Source organism: Dermochelys coriacea, chromosome 1 (assembly GCF_009764565.3).
Source record: "Dermochelys coriacea isolate rDerCor1 chromosome 1, rDerCor1.pri.v4, whole genome shotgun sequence".
NCBI classification, from domain to species: Eukaryota; Metazoa; Chordata; order Testudines; family Dermochelyidae; genus Dermochelys; species Dermochelys coriacea.
The window spans coordinates 80,897,428-80,912,526 of NC_050068.2; the positions used below are offsets into that span (position 1 = coordinate 80,897,428).

The 15,099-nt window shown below is 44.7% G+C and overlaps 1 protein-coding gene across 26 annotated transcripts in view; it reads right to left on the bottom strand.

The window, feature by feature from the left end:
• Nucleotides 1-15,099, bottom strand: part of MYCBP2 (MYC binding protein 2) — a 444,438-nt gene that overhangs the window by 355,850 nt on the left and 73,489 nt on the right. For all 26 annotated transcript variants that reach the window (XM_038370114.2, XM_043504638.1, XM_043504632.1 and 23 more), the window contains exon 5: nucleotides 1,981-2,177. In XM_038370114.2, the coding sequence (XP_038226042.1) occupies nucleotides 1,981-2,177 (197 nt within the window). The remainder of the gene's footprint in view (nucleotides 1-1,980; nucleotides 2,178-15,099) is intronic.

Genomic DNA, 15,099 nt, shown 5'->3' on the forward strand with positions numbered 1-15,099 from the left:
CCTTGGACGAACACAGCTACAACTACTCTGCATCTCTGAAAAAGCTGTTTTACTAAAATTTAAGCCTTAATTTATGTTTTCATTCTTACTAATGAGAAATACATGAAAAGAGGTAAGATTTACTTCCTACTAACTCCAACTGATTCACTCCAAAATATGCTTGGCAATCCAAAATGGATCTCCTCTTCTCCATCTCAAAACTGATTTCAAGAGTGAATGAAGCCAGTAAATTTGAATGTATTTCTGTTGGGGCTATCAATTAATCGCACTTAACTCATGCAATTAACTCAAAAAAATTATTCGCGATTAATAGCAGTTTTAACTGCACTGTTAAACAGAATGCCAACTGAAATTTATTAAATATTTTGGATGTTTTTCTGCATTTTCATATATATTGTAATCTGTGTTGTAATTGAAATCGAAGTGTATATTACAAATATTTGCACTGTAAAAATGATAAAAGATAGTATTTCTCAATTCACCACATACAAGTACTGTAGTGCAATCTGTCGTGAAAATGCAACTTAAAAATGTAGATTTTTTTTGTTACATAAATCTTCCCTCAAAAAACAAAACAATATAAAACTTCAGAGCCTACAAGACCACTCACTCCTACTTCTTGTTCAGCCAATCACCAAGACAAACAACTTTGTTTACATGTATGGGAGATAATGCTGCCCTCTCCTTATTTACAATGTCACCAGGAAGTGAGAACAGGTATTTGCAGGGCACTTTTGTAGACGGCATTGCAAGGTATTTACGTGCCGGATATGCTAAACATTCATATGCCCCTTCATGCTTCGGCCACCATTCCAGAGGACATGCTTCCATGCTGATGACGCTTGTTAAAAAAATAATGCATTAATTAAATTTGTGACTGAACTCCTTGGGGGAGAATTGTATGTCCCCTGCTCTGTTTTACCCACATTCTGCCATATATTTCATGTTATAGCAGTCTCGGATGATGCCCCAGGACATGTTGTTCATTTTAAGAACACTTTCACTGCACATTTCACAAAACACAAAGAAGGTACCAATGTGACATTTCTAAAGATAGCTATAGCACTCGACATAAGATTTAAGAACCTGAAGTGCCTTCCAAAATCTGAGAGGGACGAGGTGTGGAGCATGCTTTCAGAAGTCTTAAAAGGACAACACTCTGATGCAGAAACTACAAAACCCAAATCACCAAAAAAGAAAATCAACCTGCTGGTTGCCTCTGACTCAGATAATAAAAATAAACATGTGCTGGTCTGCACTGCTTTGGATTTTCATAGAGCAGAACCCGTTGTCAACATGGACGTGTGTCCTCTAGAATGGTGGTTAAAGCATGAAGAGACATATGAATCTTCAGCGCATCTGGCATGTAAATATCTTGCAATGCCAGCTACAACAGTGCTATACAAATGTTGGTTCCCACTTTCAGGTGACACTGTAAACAAGAAGCGGGCAGCATTTTCTCCTGCAAATGTAAAAAACTTGTTTGTTTAAGCGATTGTCTGAACAGGAAGTAAGACTGAGTGGACTTGTGGGCTCTAAAATTTTACATAGTTTTATTTTTGAATGCAGATTTATTTTTACATAATTCTACATTTGTAAGGTCAACTTTCTGAATAAAGAGATTGCACTACAGTATTTGTATTAGATGAACTGGAAAACACTTTCTTTTGTTTTTTCTACAGTGCAAATACTTGTAAACAAAAATATAAGTGAGCACTCTACACTTTGTATTCTGTGTTGTAATTGAATACATTTGAAAATGTAGAAAACATCCAAAAATATTTATAATAAATTTCAATTGATATTCTATTATTGTTTAACAATACGATTAAAACTCCACTTAATTTTTTTAATAGCGTGATTAATTGCAATTAATATTTTTGATTGCTTGATAGCCCTAATTTCTGTATTAGAATGTTTCCAGAACTCATGCATATGACCAACCAAATTTCTAGATGTAGAATAGGTTTAGTACAACACCTGAATAGTCTGACAGGCATGACTGCCATTATTGGTGAGAATAGCAGAGACTGCCTGCAGTGTTCTTCCTGTTTCTCCCCAGGCAGCTACCAAACTGAACAGGCAAGCGCAGGAAAGTGCCGTCAAGGATTGTCCAGTACTGTCATTCACTCCAGTGCTACGAACAGTTATTTCCAGAAGAAGCTGGAAGAGAGACTCTGTGAATAAAATATAACAATTACATAGGTATAACAAATCACCAAATCATATTAAACAGTTTTCCAATGAAGTAAAATCAGTTAACTTAAAATTTTAAAAAGATACAATATACGCATCATGCCCCTGCAAATTCTGAGTTATTTTTATCCTATATACAGTTATTTAACTAAAAATTATTTTTGCTCATCTGCATTTCATATCAACATAATTATTAAAAATTAAGTAAATTACCTGATTAAACCAACACACACACAAGCTTCATCTCACATGCCTTGTCAAATATCAATTTAGTATCAAAACATGCTTAGACTCCTTTTCAGTTACAACATTTACACATTATGTACACATTAATTCCTCACAATCACACTTCAATGCACAGACTTAACTCTGACTTCAGGTAGCTTAATCTAATTACATAAGTCTGGCACTAAGTAATATATAAACCTCTTTGCTATTTCTGCCTCCCACAACCCAACGAATAGTTCTCCCTTTCAGAGGACTGTGGAAAAAATGGTTACCTACCTTTCGTAACTGTTCTTAAGACATGTTGCTCATGTCCATTCCGTTCTAGGTCTGTGCGCGCCCACGTGCACAGTCAGAGATTTTTGCCTTAGCAGTACCCGTAGGGTCAGCTGTGGTGCCCTCTACAGTGCTGCGCTCATGTGGTGGTATATCAGGCGCTGCCAACCCCATGCCCTCTCAGTTCCTTCTTGCCAGCAATTCTGACAGAGGAGTAGGAGGGCAAGTAATGGAATGGACATGAGCAACACACCTGGAAGAACTACAGTTACGAAAAAGTAAGTAATGTTTTTTCTTCAAGTGCTTGCTAATGTCGATTCCATTCTAGGTGACTCACAAGCAGTATCCTCGGAGGTGGGCTCGCAGATCAGTCTTGTAGCACGGCTCTGCCAAAGGCTGTGTCATCTTGAGCTTGCTGGAAAAGTGCATAGTGCGATGCGAATGTGTGGACAGATGACCAGGTAGCAGCTAGACAGATTTCTTGGTTCAGCACTTATGCCAGGAAGGTTGCTGCGCTCTAGTCGAGTGAGCCGTCATGATACTCAGAATAGGCACCTTCGCCAGCTCGTAACAGTAGCGGATGCAGGCCGCGATCCAAGACGAGATTCTCTGGGAAGACAGTGGGCAACCCTTCATTCTGTCTGCAACAGTAACGAATAATTGCGTTGGACTTACGGAACAGTCTTGTTCTATCTATGTAGAAGGCCAGTGCAGTCTGACAACCAGGGAATGGAGCCTGCATTCCTTCTCCGTGGTATAAGGCTTAGGACAGAAAACTGGTAAGTAAATGTCTTGACTAGTGTGAAACTGGGAGATAACCTTGGGCAGAAAAGCCAGGTGCAGACACAACTGGACCTTGTCCTCATAAAAGTCAGTATAAGGCAGTTCTGACATGAGTGCCCCGATCTCATACATCCTGCGGGCCGAAGTTATAGTGACCAAGAATGAAACCTTCCAAGAAAGAAGCAGGAGAGAGCAGGAAGCCATAGGTTCGACCAGGGGGGGGAGGGAGGAGAATATGAGCCTTGACAGTACCAGATTCAAGTCCCTAAGGAGAACCGGGTCTCAGTCATACAGGTAGAGTGCTCCAGACCTTTCAAGAATCGCGCCGTCATGGGATGGGCGAAGACCGTCCTGCCTTGAAACAGAGGATAGAGTGCCAAAATGGCCGCCAAGTGTACCCTGACCGAAGAAAGCGATAGGCCCTGGAGCTTAAGGTGCAGCAAATAGTCTAGGATGACCTGTAGTGGGGCCTCTGAAGAGTGAATGTGTCAAGCCGAGCCCAGCACATGAACCACTTTCACTTTGCCACGTAGGTAGCCCTGGTAGACAGTTTTCTGCTGTCCAGCAGGACCTGTTGGGACAGCAGCAGAGCACTCCCATTTGTCCATACTCAGCCACGCTGTAGCCAAGCGGCCAGGTGCAGTGACACCTGGTTCAGATGCAGCAAACTGCCATGGTTCTGGGAAATCAGATCCAGCTGAAGAGGCAGCTGCAGCAGGGCGGCTGCCGAAAGACTCAGCAGCATGCCAAACCAGTGTTGACGATGCCACGCTGGGGCTTTGTTTTGTTTCACCTTGAGCAAGACCCTGTGGACCAATGGCACCGGCAGGAAGGCGCACATCAGCACTCCTGACCACGGAATCAAGAAGGTGTCTGTCAGGGAGCCTTTGCCCCTGCCCTGCAGAGAACAGAACATGTGGCACTTTCTGTTCTGCCTGGACGCGAACATGTCCACCTGGGGAGTCCCCCACCTGCAGAAGATTAGGAACACCACCTCGGGGTGGAGTGACTATTCGTGGCGAGATGAGAAGATCTTGCTGAGGTGATCTACTAGGACATACTTGGTTTCAGGCAGGTGGGTGGCTACCAGATGAACGGCATGCCACCCACAGAAGTCCCAGAGGCTGAGCGCCTCCCAACAAAGGGGCCGAAGACCTGGCGCCACTCCGCCTGTTGATGTAATACACTGCGGCGGTATTGTCCATCAGAACCTGCACCACCTTGCTGCTTAGATGGGACAAGAAAAGCTGACAGGCCAGGTGAACCGCTCTGAGCTCCCTGACATTGATGTGAAGGGCTAGATCATTTAGTAGCCAGCAGCCCTGGGTGTTGAGCTCACCAAGGTGGGCTCTCCAGCCCAGATTTGACGTGTCCGAGACCAAGGTGAGCAATGGGGATGGGGTCGCAAAGATAACTCCTTGCGGCACCAACTTGGGATCCAGCCACCAGTCCAGGGACAAGAGGATGTGGCTCAGCACTGTGACCACTTAATCCAGGGCATGCCTGCTTGGGATTTAGACCGAGGTCAGCCATATCTGCAGAGGCCTCAGATGAAGTCAGGTATGGCTGACCATGTACATGCTCGCAGCCATGTGGCCCATCAGTTGCAGGCACACATGGGCCGTGGTGAGCAAATGATCTACCACGTAAAGAGCTAGGTCCAACATGGCCTGAAAACATGCTTCCAGAAGGAATTCCCTGGTCCGTGTGGAGTCGAGAACCACTCCAATGAACTCTCTTCATTAGACTGGCGTTAACATGGACTTTTCTGTGTTTATTAACTGGTCCAGGTTGCTGCAGGTGGACCGGACCAGATCACGGTTCCTTTGCACCTGCTTCAAAGGCCTGCCCTTGATGAGCCGGTCGTCAACATACAAGAAGATCTGGACCCCTCGACATTTCAGGTAAGCCGCCACCAGCACCATGCATTTCATGAAAACCCTGGGAGCCAAGGACAGGCCAAAGGTTAGCGCCATGAACTGGAAGTGGCGCCCATCCACTATGAAACGCAGGAAACGCCTGAGACCTGGGAATATGGAGACATGCAAGTAAGAGTCCTTTAAGTTGAGAGTGGCATACCTGTCCCCCAAATCCAGGGAAGGGATAATGGAGGCCAGGGAAATCATGCGGAACTTCAACTTCTTGACAGACTTGCTGAGGCCCCATAGGTCCAGGATGGGTCTAAGGCCCCCTTTGGCCTTCAGGATTAGAAAGTAACAGGAGTAGAATCTACCATGTCCCGAGGAACATCCTGCACAGGAGCTTCTCAACCTCCTGAACAAGGAGTTGCTCATGAAGAGGGATGGAGAATTGGGGGAAGGGGCAGCCAAAAATTGTAGGGTGTAGCCCCCAGCTACTATGTCCAGGACCCAGCGGTCCAACTTTCCCTACCATTCGGCCTGGTCGTGGGGTGAGAGGTGGTTGAGGAAAAGGGAGGGACAGGATCCAGTTCGCTGACTGGGGTGCTGCTCTCGAGCACATCCTCAAAATGATCACTTCTGTCCCCCTAGAAGTTTGGCAGGCCCAAGCTGGGCGGGTGAATGGGAGGAGGAAGTGCACCAGTGCTTAAACTGACATCCCTTCTTCTTGTAGAGCCTGACGAGGTTGCCCGGGTCTTGGCAGTCAGAAGCAGTCCTGGCTGACTGTGGCGTGTGCACACCCAACAAGCAAAGGGTAGCTCTAGTATCCTTCAACCCGTGCAGCCTGGAGTCCATTTGTTAAGTGAAAAGACCAACTCCGTCAAAGGGAAGGTCTTTAATCAAGGTCTGCCTCTCCTGGGAGAGGCCCACCGTTTGCAGCTAGTAGCTGCGCAGCATGACCACCGATGCTCCACCCTAATCAGCAAGTCTGCTGCATCCCACTCCATCTGCAGGGAGCATCTGGCCGCCACAGTAACCCCCCTCTACCAGGGTGCCAAACTCCTGGGCCAGACCTTGAGGGAGGGATTCCTGGAACTTTTTGAAACCAGAGGTTAAAGTTATATTTGCCCAACAGGGCCTGATGGTTTGCCACCTGGAATTGCAGGCTGGCAGATGAATACATTTTTCTCCTGAATAAATTGAGCTTCATGGCTTCCTTGTTCTTGGGAGTGAAGGAAGTGGGACCTTGTTTGTCCTTCTTGTTGGCCACAGACACGACCAATGAGCTGGGGGAGGATGGGTATAAAGGTATTCGAAACTTTTGGCCGGAACAAAATGCTTTTTCTTGGCTCATTTTGAGGTGGGAAGAATGGAGGAAGGGGGTCTGCCACAGGGCCTTGGGTATCTTGAGAACCCCTTCATGCACGGGCAGGGCAACCCAGGTGAGCGTAGAGGCCAAGAGGACATTGAAGAGGGTGTCCTCCTGCTCTTCCATTTCCAGCACCTCAAGCCCCAAGTTCTCGGCTGTGAGCTAGAGAAGGGCTTGATGCTCCCTGAAATCATCCAGCAGGCTAGCTCTTGAAGGTCCCATGACCGCCTTGTCCAGGGATGACTAGGAAAACTGGACCACTGTGGGAGGTCCTGAGGTCTCAACCACCAACAGAGAAGGAGGCTTAGCGGTGGGCATGGGTTCCTCCACCCCAATCTCTGAACAGGCTTCTGGTACTGGGCCCGGTGCCAGCTGTGCTGGCAAATGCTGATCCGCTGCAGCTATCGAGGAATGCTGTAAAGGGGGCATCATCGTGACCAATACGCCCCAAGCACTCCAATAAGGCCACTGTGTTGGCCACTGGCTGGGCTGCCACGGGCCAAAGGAGCAATTTCTTGTGCCCAATCTCATCAATGGGACCTGAGCAAAGGGCTGAACTGAGGAATCAGAGGAATCGCATTCTGGAGACCAGGGAGGGGCAGCTGACACCTGTTTTTGCTTACTGGTCGTGGTCACAGTTGACTGTTGACCAGCAGTAGTAGACTGTTGATGGTACCAGGGAGAGCGGTATCAAGACGGTGAACATTCTCACTGCACCGGCAATCGGGACTGATGCCTAGAGGATGACCAGCAAGAAAATTAACAGTGCCAGGAATAATGGGGGAACGTTGACCCCGTGCCAGCGAGTAGCGCCGAGGGGAACTGGGGACATCGGCCTGGATGACCAACGACGCAGTTCAATGGTGAAGATCGTTGTCTTCTGTCCAGCAACCGGCGGTGTTTCCCTGCCCCAAGGGATCTTAACATCAGGCTTTCCCTCTTGGGGAGCATTAGCCGGGTCCTGTAGCACCGCAGTTGTCATTGGAGCAGTAGGAGACTTGAGCTCTCTCTGCGCATGGGGAACCTGGGAGGATGATGGTGCAGGCCGGGGTCTGGGTCCCATACTGCTCCCAGGAGTCAGTGGCAGACCTTTAAAGGGGCTGGGAGCTCCAACCATGAAGGCATGATTGTATGGCTCTGGAGTAGCCTGGCAGCCAGGTCCAGGTTCCTTAGTAGATGACCCATAGACCTTAGTGCTCAGTGCCGGGGATCACTTCTTCACATTTTTCTTCAGCACCGGCAATGGTGAACAGTGCTGGGAGGAGCTGGGCGCTGGCAGTGTGCTATTCAGAGAGGCAGAGGCACTTGGTGCAACCTGCCTGGGCAGCTTGAAAGCCAGGCAGAGGGCGGTTTCCATCAGGAGAGCCCTGAAGCAGGTATCCTGCTCCTTTTGAGTGAGGGGCCAAAAGTTTTTGCAGATCTGGCACCGATCCTTAACGTGTGACTCCCCCACGCACTTAAGGCAGTTGCTATGCGAGTCACTTGCATTTCGAGCAGGGCTTAAACGCGGGAGACCGGGGCATGCCCCTCCTGGGATGCTAACCACTAACTAACACTAAATAAACAACTACTTAACACTACTATATGCAAACTACATACAAAAGCCCTAAGTCACAAAGTTCAAGGCAGAAAAACTGGTCAGAAAGAACCGAGAGGGTGTAGGGTCGGTGGCCCCAGATATACTACCGCATGAGCGTGGCACGCCAGAAAATCTAAGGCAAAAATCTCCAACAACCGTGCACGTGGGTGCGCACACACCTACAATGGAATTGACATGAGCAAGCACTCGAAGAAGAAGGAAAGAGTAGCAGGGAGCAAAGCTGAACTGTATGAAGCAAACTAGGCAGTAGAAAACAGGCTGTACAGGGGGACACAAATGAAAAGAGGTTGTACAGGGGGACACAGGAATGGAAGCAGAGCTATTGGGGGGCCGGGTCGCAGAAGGAGCTCAGCCGCAACGTATCAGGGCATTGGCCTTTGAACTGCTTGACACCTAGTAGCCGCTACTTGGTGCGGTACATTGCTTTGGTGCCCTGAAACTGGACTCCACACTCACCCAAGACCCTCCGCTCAGTCCTTTTCTCCCCTTCCAATTTTTTTTGCTCAATATCCACACATCTTGCTGCCCAGGTTCCTCAGAATATATCTGAGGATTGCAAGGCTGAGTATCAGAGAATAGGAATAGCTAATGAATCTTAATTCCATCAGCTGGTTTTCGTTAAATTGACCAGTCTTTTAGACCTGTCAGGGATGGTCTAGGTATACTTAATCCTGCCTCAACATAGGGGTGAACTAGATGACCTTTTGTGGTCCCTTCCAGTGCTCATTTCTATGATTGACCTATCTCTGAGATCTTATAACTTGTATCTGTGTAGTTGTGGTGAGACTTTTTAAGATACACGGGTCCAAAAAACAACTTGAGAGAAGAGATTATTAAAGCAGCTAAATTTTAATGTTCGCTGTGCCCAAGTTACAGTATCTTTGACCAAATTTTATTAATAATTCAGCTTCCCTGAAGAGCTGAGCGTTAAGTTTAGAGACTAAATTAAAATATTGGTGAAGAATTTTACCCCTATTTTAAATGTAAACTGTAGCACAGCCTTCACTATAGAGAAACAAAGGATGTCTTCATAAAATGCCATTTGGTATTCTCTTTTTGCCCAGAAATGAGTATTATCTTCTAAATAAATACTTATTAATACTATTCATAATTTATTTGAAAGACTGATATGTTGAAAAAGTGAAGACTCCATGTAAAACTGTAGAGATCCTGTATTAGCTTTTCCATTTATTTGTTGGCGTGTTGGAAGCAGAGATACCAAAGAGATTTAAAAAACAAAACATATTATCCTATACATGGCATCTGTCATTGCAGAGAAACGTTTTGCAATGTCAAAAAAATATTTTGCAAGCTACTGTATATACATTGTAAACATAGTAATCACTTTACTCACCACTGAAATCAACCACTCTCCGGTCGAACACAGCAGAAACCTAAGAAATTTAACTTATGCTCTCTTTTAAAACTCACTGTTATGCTTCTGTAGTAACTAATTCTGAATTATATTACAGTTGTCAAACAAAAGCCATTTTTGCACTTCAAGCGTCCAATCTTGGCCCATATTTAAGAGATACTTAGGTACTGATACCAAAAACCAAGAAAAGTAGTTAAAACAAAAGTCTAATGAGTCAACTTAAACGGCGCTCACCTACATCTTAACCCCTGAAAGCACACATTCCTACACTCAGGCTTATAATCTGGTGTCATCTTTGACTCAACCCTCTTCCCGTTTCACATAATCAGGTCTTTTCCATATTTTGCCATTTTTTCTTACACATCATCTCTAAAATCCAGTCATTCCTCTCTCTCCATACTGATCAAACTTTTGTCCAAGTCCTCATCATTTTATATCTTGGCTATGGCAACCTACTTCCCCTTAAGTCTATTAAGAATAGGGCTGCTAAAATCTTCTTGGGTCATCACCCCTATCATATCAACCCTTTTTTTAAATGCCTGACCTGGCTCTACATTAAATACAAACTCACTGTCTTTACTTTTAGGATCCTTCATAACTTACCCCTATCCTACTTAACTGGTTTAGTAACTTCCCATTATATTGACTTTGGCATCTGCTCTAGCACAGAGGTGGGCAAACTACAGCCCGTGGGACCGTCCTGCCCAGCTCCTGAGCGCGGGCAGCAGGACTGCAAGTTCCTGCTGCTCTGAGCTGCATGGTGTGGGTGCAGCAGTGGGAGGGTTGGGTAGGGGATCCCAGGGGGGCAGTCAGGGGACAGGGAGCAGTTGGATGGGGTGGAGGTTCTGGGGAGGTCAGGGATTGGGGAAGAGGGGTGGTTGGACAGGGCGTGGGAGTCCCGGGGGGCCTGTTGGGGGACGGGGCAGGATAGGGGCTAGAGGGCAGTCAGGGGACAAGGAGTGGGGGGGTTCGATGGGTTGGAGGTTCTGAGGGGGAAAGTGGGAGGGTGAGGGGGCGGGAGCAGGAGCCAGGCTATTTGGGGGGGCACAGCCTTCCCTACCTGGTCCTCCATATAGTTTCATACCCCAATGTGGCTCTCGGGCCAAAAAGTTTGCCCACCCCTGCTCTAGCAGCACTTTCCACCCATTAGTCAGCTTCTCTCAAACATCTTCATGCTTACTCCCATGCTGCCCCTTATGCACAGGGAGAAAACTCCCTGATGGAATCCAAACAGCCACTACCTTATCCTCCTTCACACCCTCGTTAATATTCACCTCTGCCATAATACCTACTAAAAACCTAGCCTGAAGATCATGGCTAGACAGGAGGCAAGCTATGACTGTTCCTCCTCTTTCCTTTTCTTCTTCTCTTCCTCCCCAATTTAAAAAAATAATTAAAAAAATGCATAGAAAAGCTGTGCCAATTCTTCACAATAATAATTTGCTTGTATGTTGTATCCACATCCCCTACTCTTTGTCTGTTTATGTCTTTAGATTGTAATCCCTTCACAGCAAGAAATGTCTTTTTGGTGTTTGTTCAGCACCTGCACAGTAGGTCCTAAGTCTTTGGCACTATCATAATAGAAATATTTACTAATAACTTTATCTAGACTGAGTTACAATCATGGACAGTCAGAAGCAATGAGATTGGAGAATCAAGGTTTGAAGTAAAGGAGCCAGAAATCAAGATCAACCTTTACTGAAGCCAAAGACATCTTGAAATTCACTGAAGAGCACTCTTCACACTTTCAAAAGAGTAAAAATATCTTGTAATCAAAAGCACAAAAAGTTGATGAAAAACAGAATCCATCTAGACACACTGCCATTCATGCACAGGTGGATAACCACCACCTTTATCAGTCTTTTCCATACGCAAATCTGAATTCATTCAAGTTTTTAATACCACGCTCTTCACCACAGTACCTGAGTGCCTTCCAAAGATGAAACAAACAAGTGACCAATATTTACCATGTATAGCTCCCTCTCTATTCTTCTCTCCAGACTAACAACGATCCAAGTAACCTGTGGAATCCAAACGTAACTAGATTGCCTCATCTCAATTTTCTTGACAAACACTGGATAAAACTGTTAACGAAGGTCTCCCAAGCAAAGATCTAACCGTGGCTTAGATAAGTATGACTTATTCTTCATCAGTCATAGGCCCAAGATCTCTCTACTTGCTTTAACCAAGTATGAAATACATTGGTCCATCTCACAAATGGTTTGCCACAACTATTCAAGCACATACAAATCCCTGACAAAATTAAATAATTTTTATTATTATGTATACGCTTTGTGTTCCTCCCTTCTAACTCTGACCCTATTTCTCAAAGTAGTCATGAAAGCAGCCTAAATAAAATCAATTTTATCTCTAAAATAATTTTAGATGACAACCTTTTGGGGGAAAAGTACATGTGATTATATGTGTTTGCACACAATATAGAACCATCAATAATGACCATTCCCAAAAGCAACATTCAATCTATTGCATAGCTGTGTCCAAAACGTTTTGAATCAACATTTTGTTTCAAAATGAATGTTTCAAGTATACATTCAAAGCATTTCATTTGACCCAAATTAAATTTTTCAGTTTTTGTTTTTGTGAGGGGCGGGGGGAAAGGTCAGTTTTGATTCAAAACAAAAACTTTTTTTCAAGGTTTTTCATTTCAACCACTGAACCAAAAAAAAATTATTCACTCGTCTCTAATCAAAACTGCCCAATAGTTCCATTGATCAATGACATGAAGGATGGTTCAATGGCTAGGGTGCCAGCAAGGGACTTAAGACCCGGGTTCAATTCCCAGCTCTGCCACACAATTCCTGTATAACCTTAGTATCTCTGGGCCTCAGGTCTTCATCTGTAAAATGGAGATAAAGCTTCTCTACCACACAAGGTATCTCAAGATAAATGCATTTAAAGGTTATGGTGTTCAGATAGGTCACTGGCGGAGAATGACAGATTTAAAGGTTCTCTGTAATAATTTATTAATACTATATGTCGGCCTGGTAATTGGTTTAATTCAATAAGTGTCTGTCTGAAGAAAAAAAAGTCTGGAAGGAAAAAATGGCTCAAGGTAAGCCTCCCCTCAGCAAACTCTGGAGAGAGTTAATGGACAGTGTTAGAACCGTGTTAAATTGTCTGTTTGGACCCTAGCTCCATCTCCAGCTAACCTCTGGAACTGGCTTTGATCAGGAAGATCAGTGATAACTCAGGGCCCCTCTCTGTGCAACAATGAACTCCGGGGTTCATATTATGAAGTTATTCTGAAGTTTTCATGATACTGTTGTATCATGGAAAGCCCTGGTATGTGTATCCACAATTGTGGGCAAGACCTGCACCAGGTACACATCAGACTGAGGACATGAAGAGTACTTAACATTTAATGACTAGCCAGCAGATTAAGGGAGTTTGCTGGGAGAAGAGACATCCTCTTGTCTGACTGAAGGGGGAGTTTTGAAGCACTGGAAATTTACCAAAAGACAGAACAAAGAAAGCCACTTGTTGGAAAGGGGGCACATAAACATGGAAAGCTTGGAGCAAGACACAGGAACCACTGGGCAGGAGAAAGGAAAGGCACACACCAACCAAGTATAGAGAAGGCACGGCAGGCTGAAAGACTCTGAAGGAGAAGCAATCCAATATGCAGAAGTTCCTTCCTGAACCCTGGACTCTGAAGGAGAGCTAGTGAGGGGCATTGCATTTAGGGTGTTCATTATTTTCTAAATGATCTGTTCTCTTGTGTTTTATCTGTTAAGTAAAAGAGCAAACAACATTTTTAAACTCCATGCAAACTCTTTCTGTTATATGCTTCACTACTACATGCCTCCTGAGGAAGTTAAATGATTACCAAGGATGTGAGCTTCCAGGTCGAGTTCCACGAGGGGTGTATTTAGGCTACTGAGGTATCTTGAGGGTCAGCACTGGCTCTGGGTGCCTAATGCAGGTGGGCTTAAGGGTCCCTTTCAAAGAAGGGGTGGCAGACAGAGTCCGTACGCAGGTAATGTGCCAAAGAGGCCAACGGAGGAAGGAGTGTTGAAGCCCACTGAGACCAGTGAGTTCAAACATTCAGAGAACAGCTGCTGGGTCCTTTCACAACAATCTTGGGGACTGCCAGGAGGAGAAACCCAACTGCATATGTAACAGGGTCAAAGACTGGGAATATAGAAGAACAAAAGAACTATACCATGGTTAAAAAGGGACCTTCTCTCAAAGATGACTGGCAGTTGTTCAGGGGAACCATACAAAGACAAAAGGACCCCTGGGAGCATTTGAAGAAGTTAAGCCTGTTAAGGTTACCATCAGGAGGACTTTTAGTTAAGACAGACATGCATGTAGACTGCGATTTTAAAGTCTTATCTCTAGAAGTTGCTAAAATAAATACTTTTGTTGAAAAAAGGCTTTCTGATCAATGTACAGTATTGTTCAACACAGATGGACCTGCAGGATTACCTGCAGAACAAGGATTGTTACTGTAACCCAAGAAGTAGGAGAAATACATCATTCCAAACCACAATAGGTAAAGGAATGAGCTTTGCCACCTTAGAGGTGCATTCAGAAAGACCACAATGTGAAGAGTGATGCAACTAACCCTGTAACCATGATAGGGACCATACAAGTACCTATGATAGGCATACTTAACAGATGCTATGGCACAGAAACATTTTCTTCTATTTGACCATAATTAGGCAGAGGAACACAAAATTCTGATGTAATCAATAAAATTCAGAGCAAATCTACCACTAGTGTACCAGTTTTGTTCCCACTACATTACTGTAGACTTGGAAACTTTTAGCACTCACCAGCTGGTTCTATCCAGGCCCATTAGTGCACAACAATTTGGTGCACTTTAGAATTAACACCCTTCTAATGCACATTGCCCGGCCGTGTAGACAAGCCCAAAGAGTATTCATTAATAGTATTAAATATTAGATTAATTATGCCTGGTATATCCAACAACAGATGAGACACTGGAAGATTAAATGCAACTAAAACAACAACATGTTAATTAAATGAAGAGTTGAATAGTGAGCCTGGATATAAGAAAAATCTGACAAATTTCTCTCATTCTCCATCCTATTCAGGTGTACCATTGATACAATGGGATTTTCACAATAGTGGAACCTCAAGTGAGAGCTTCCAAGATCATGTACCAAAGAAAAGTCTGATTTCTGTAAGATTTCTGAAACACCACAGCATGGAGCACACTTCTATAAAAGGCAGAATCTGCTAGAATATATGCATCTTATCTGCAGCATCTTGAGAATCTCTTGCAGATCACATACCCACAACGTAATTTCTGGATTTTTCAGTTCATGAATCAGATGTTAGTCTGGAGTGCAGTGACTTAGTCTATAGGGTTAAAGCCAACATTTCTAGGCTTCCATCTAATAACTGAAGCTTTCGATGGTTTGTCCAA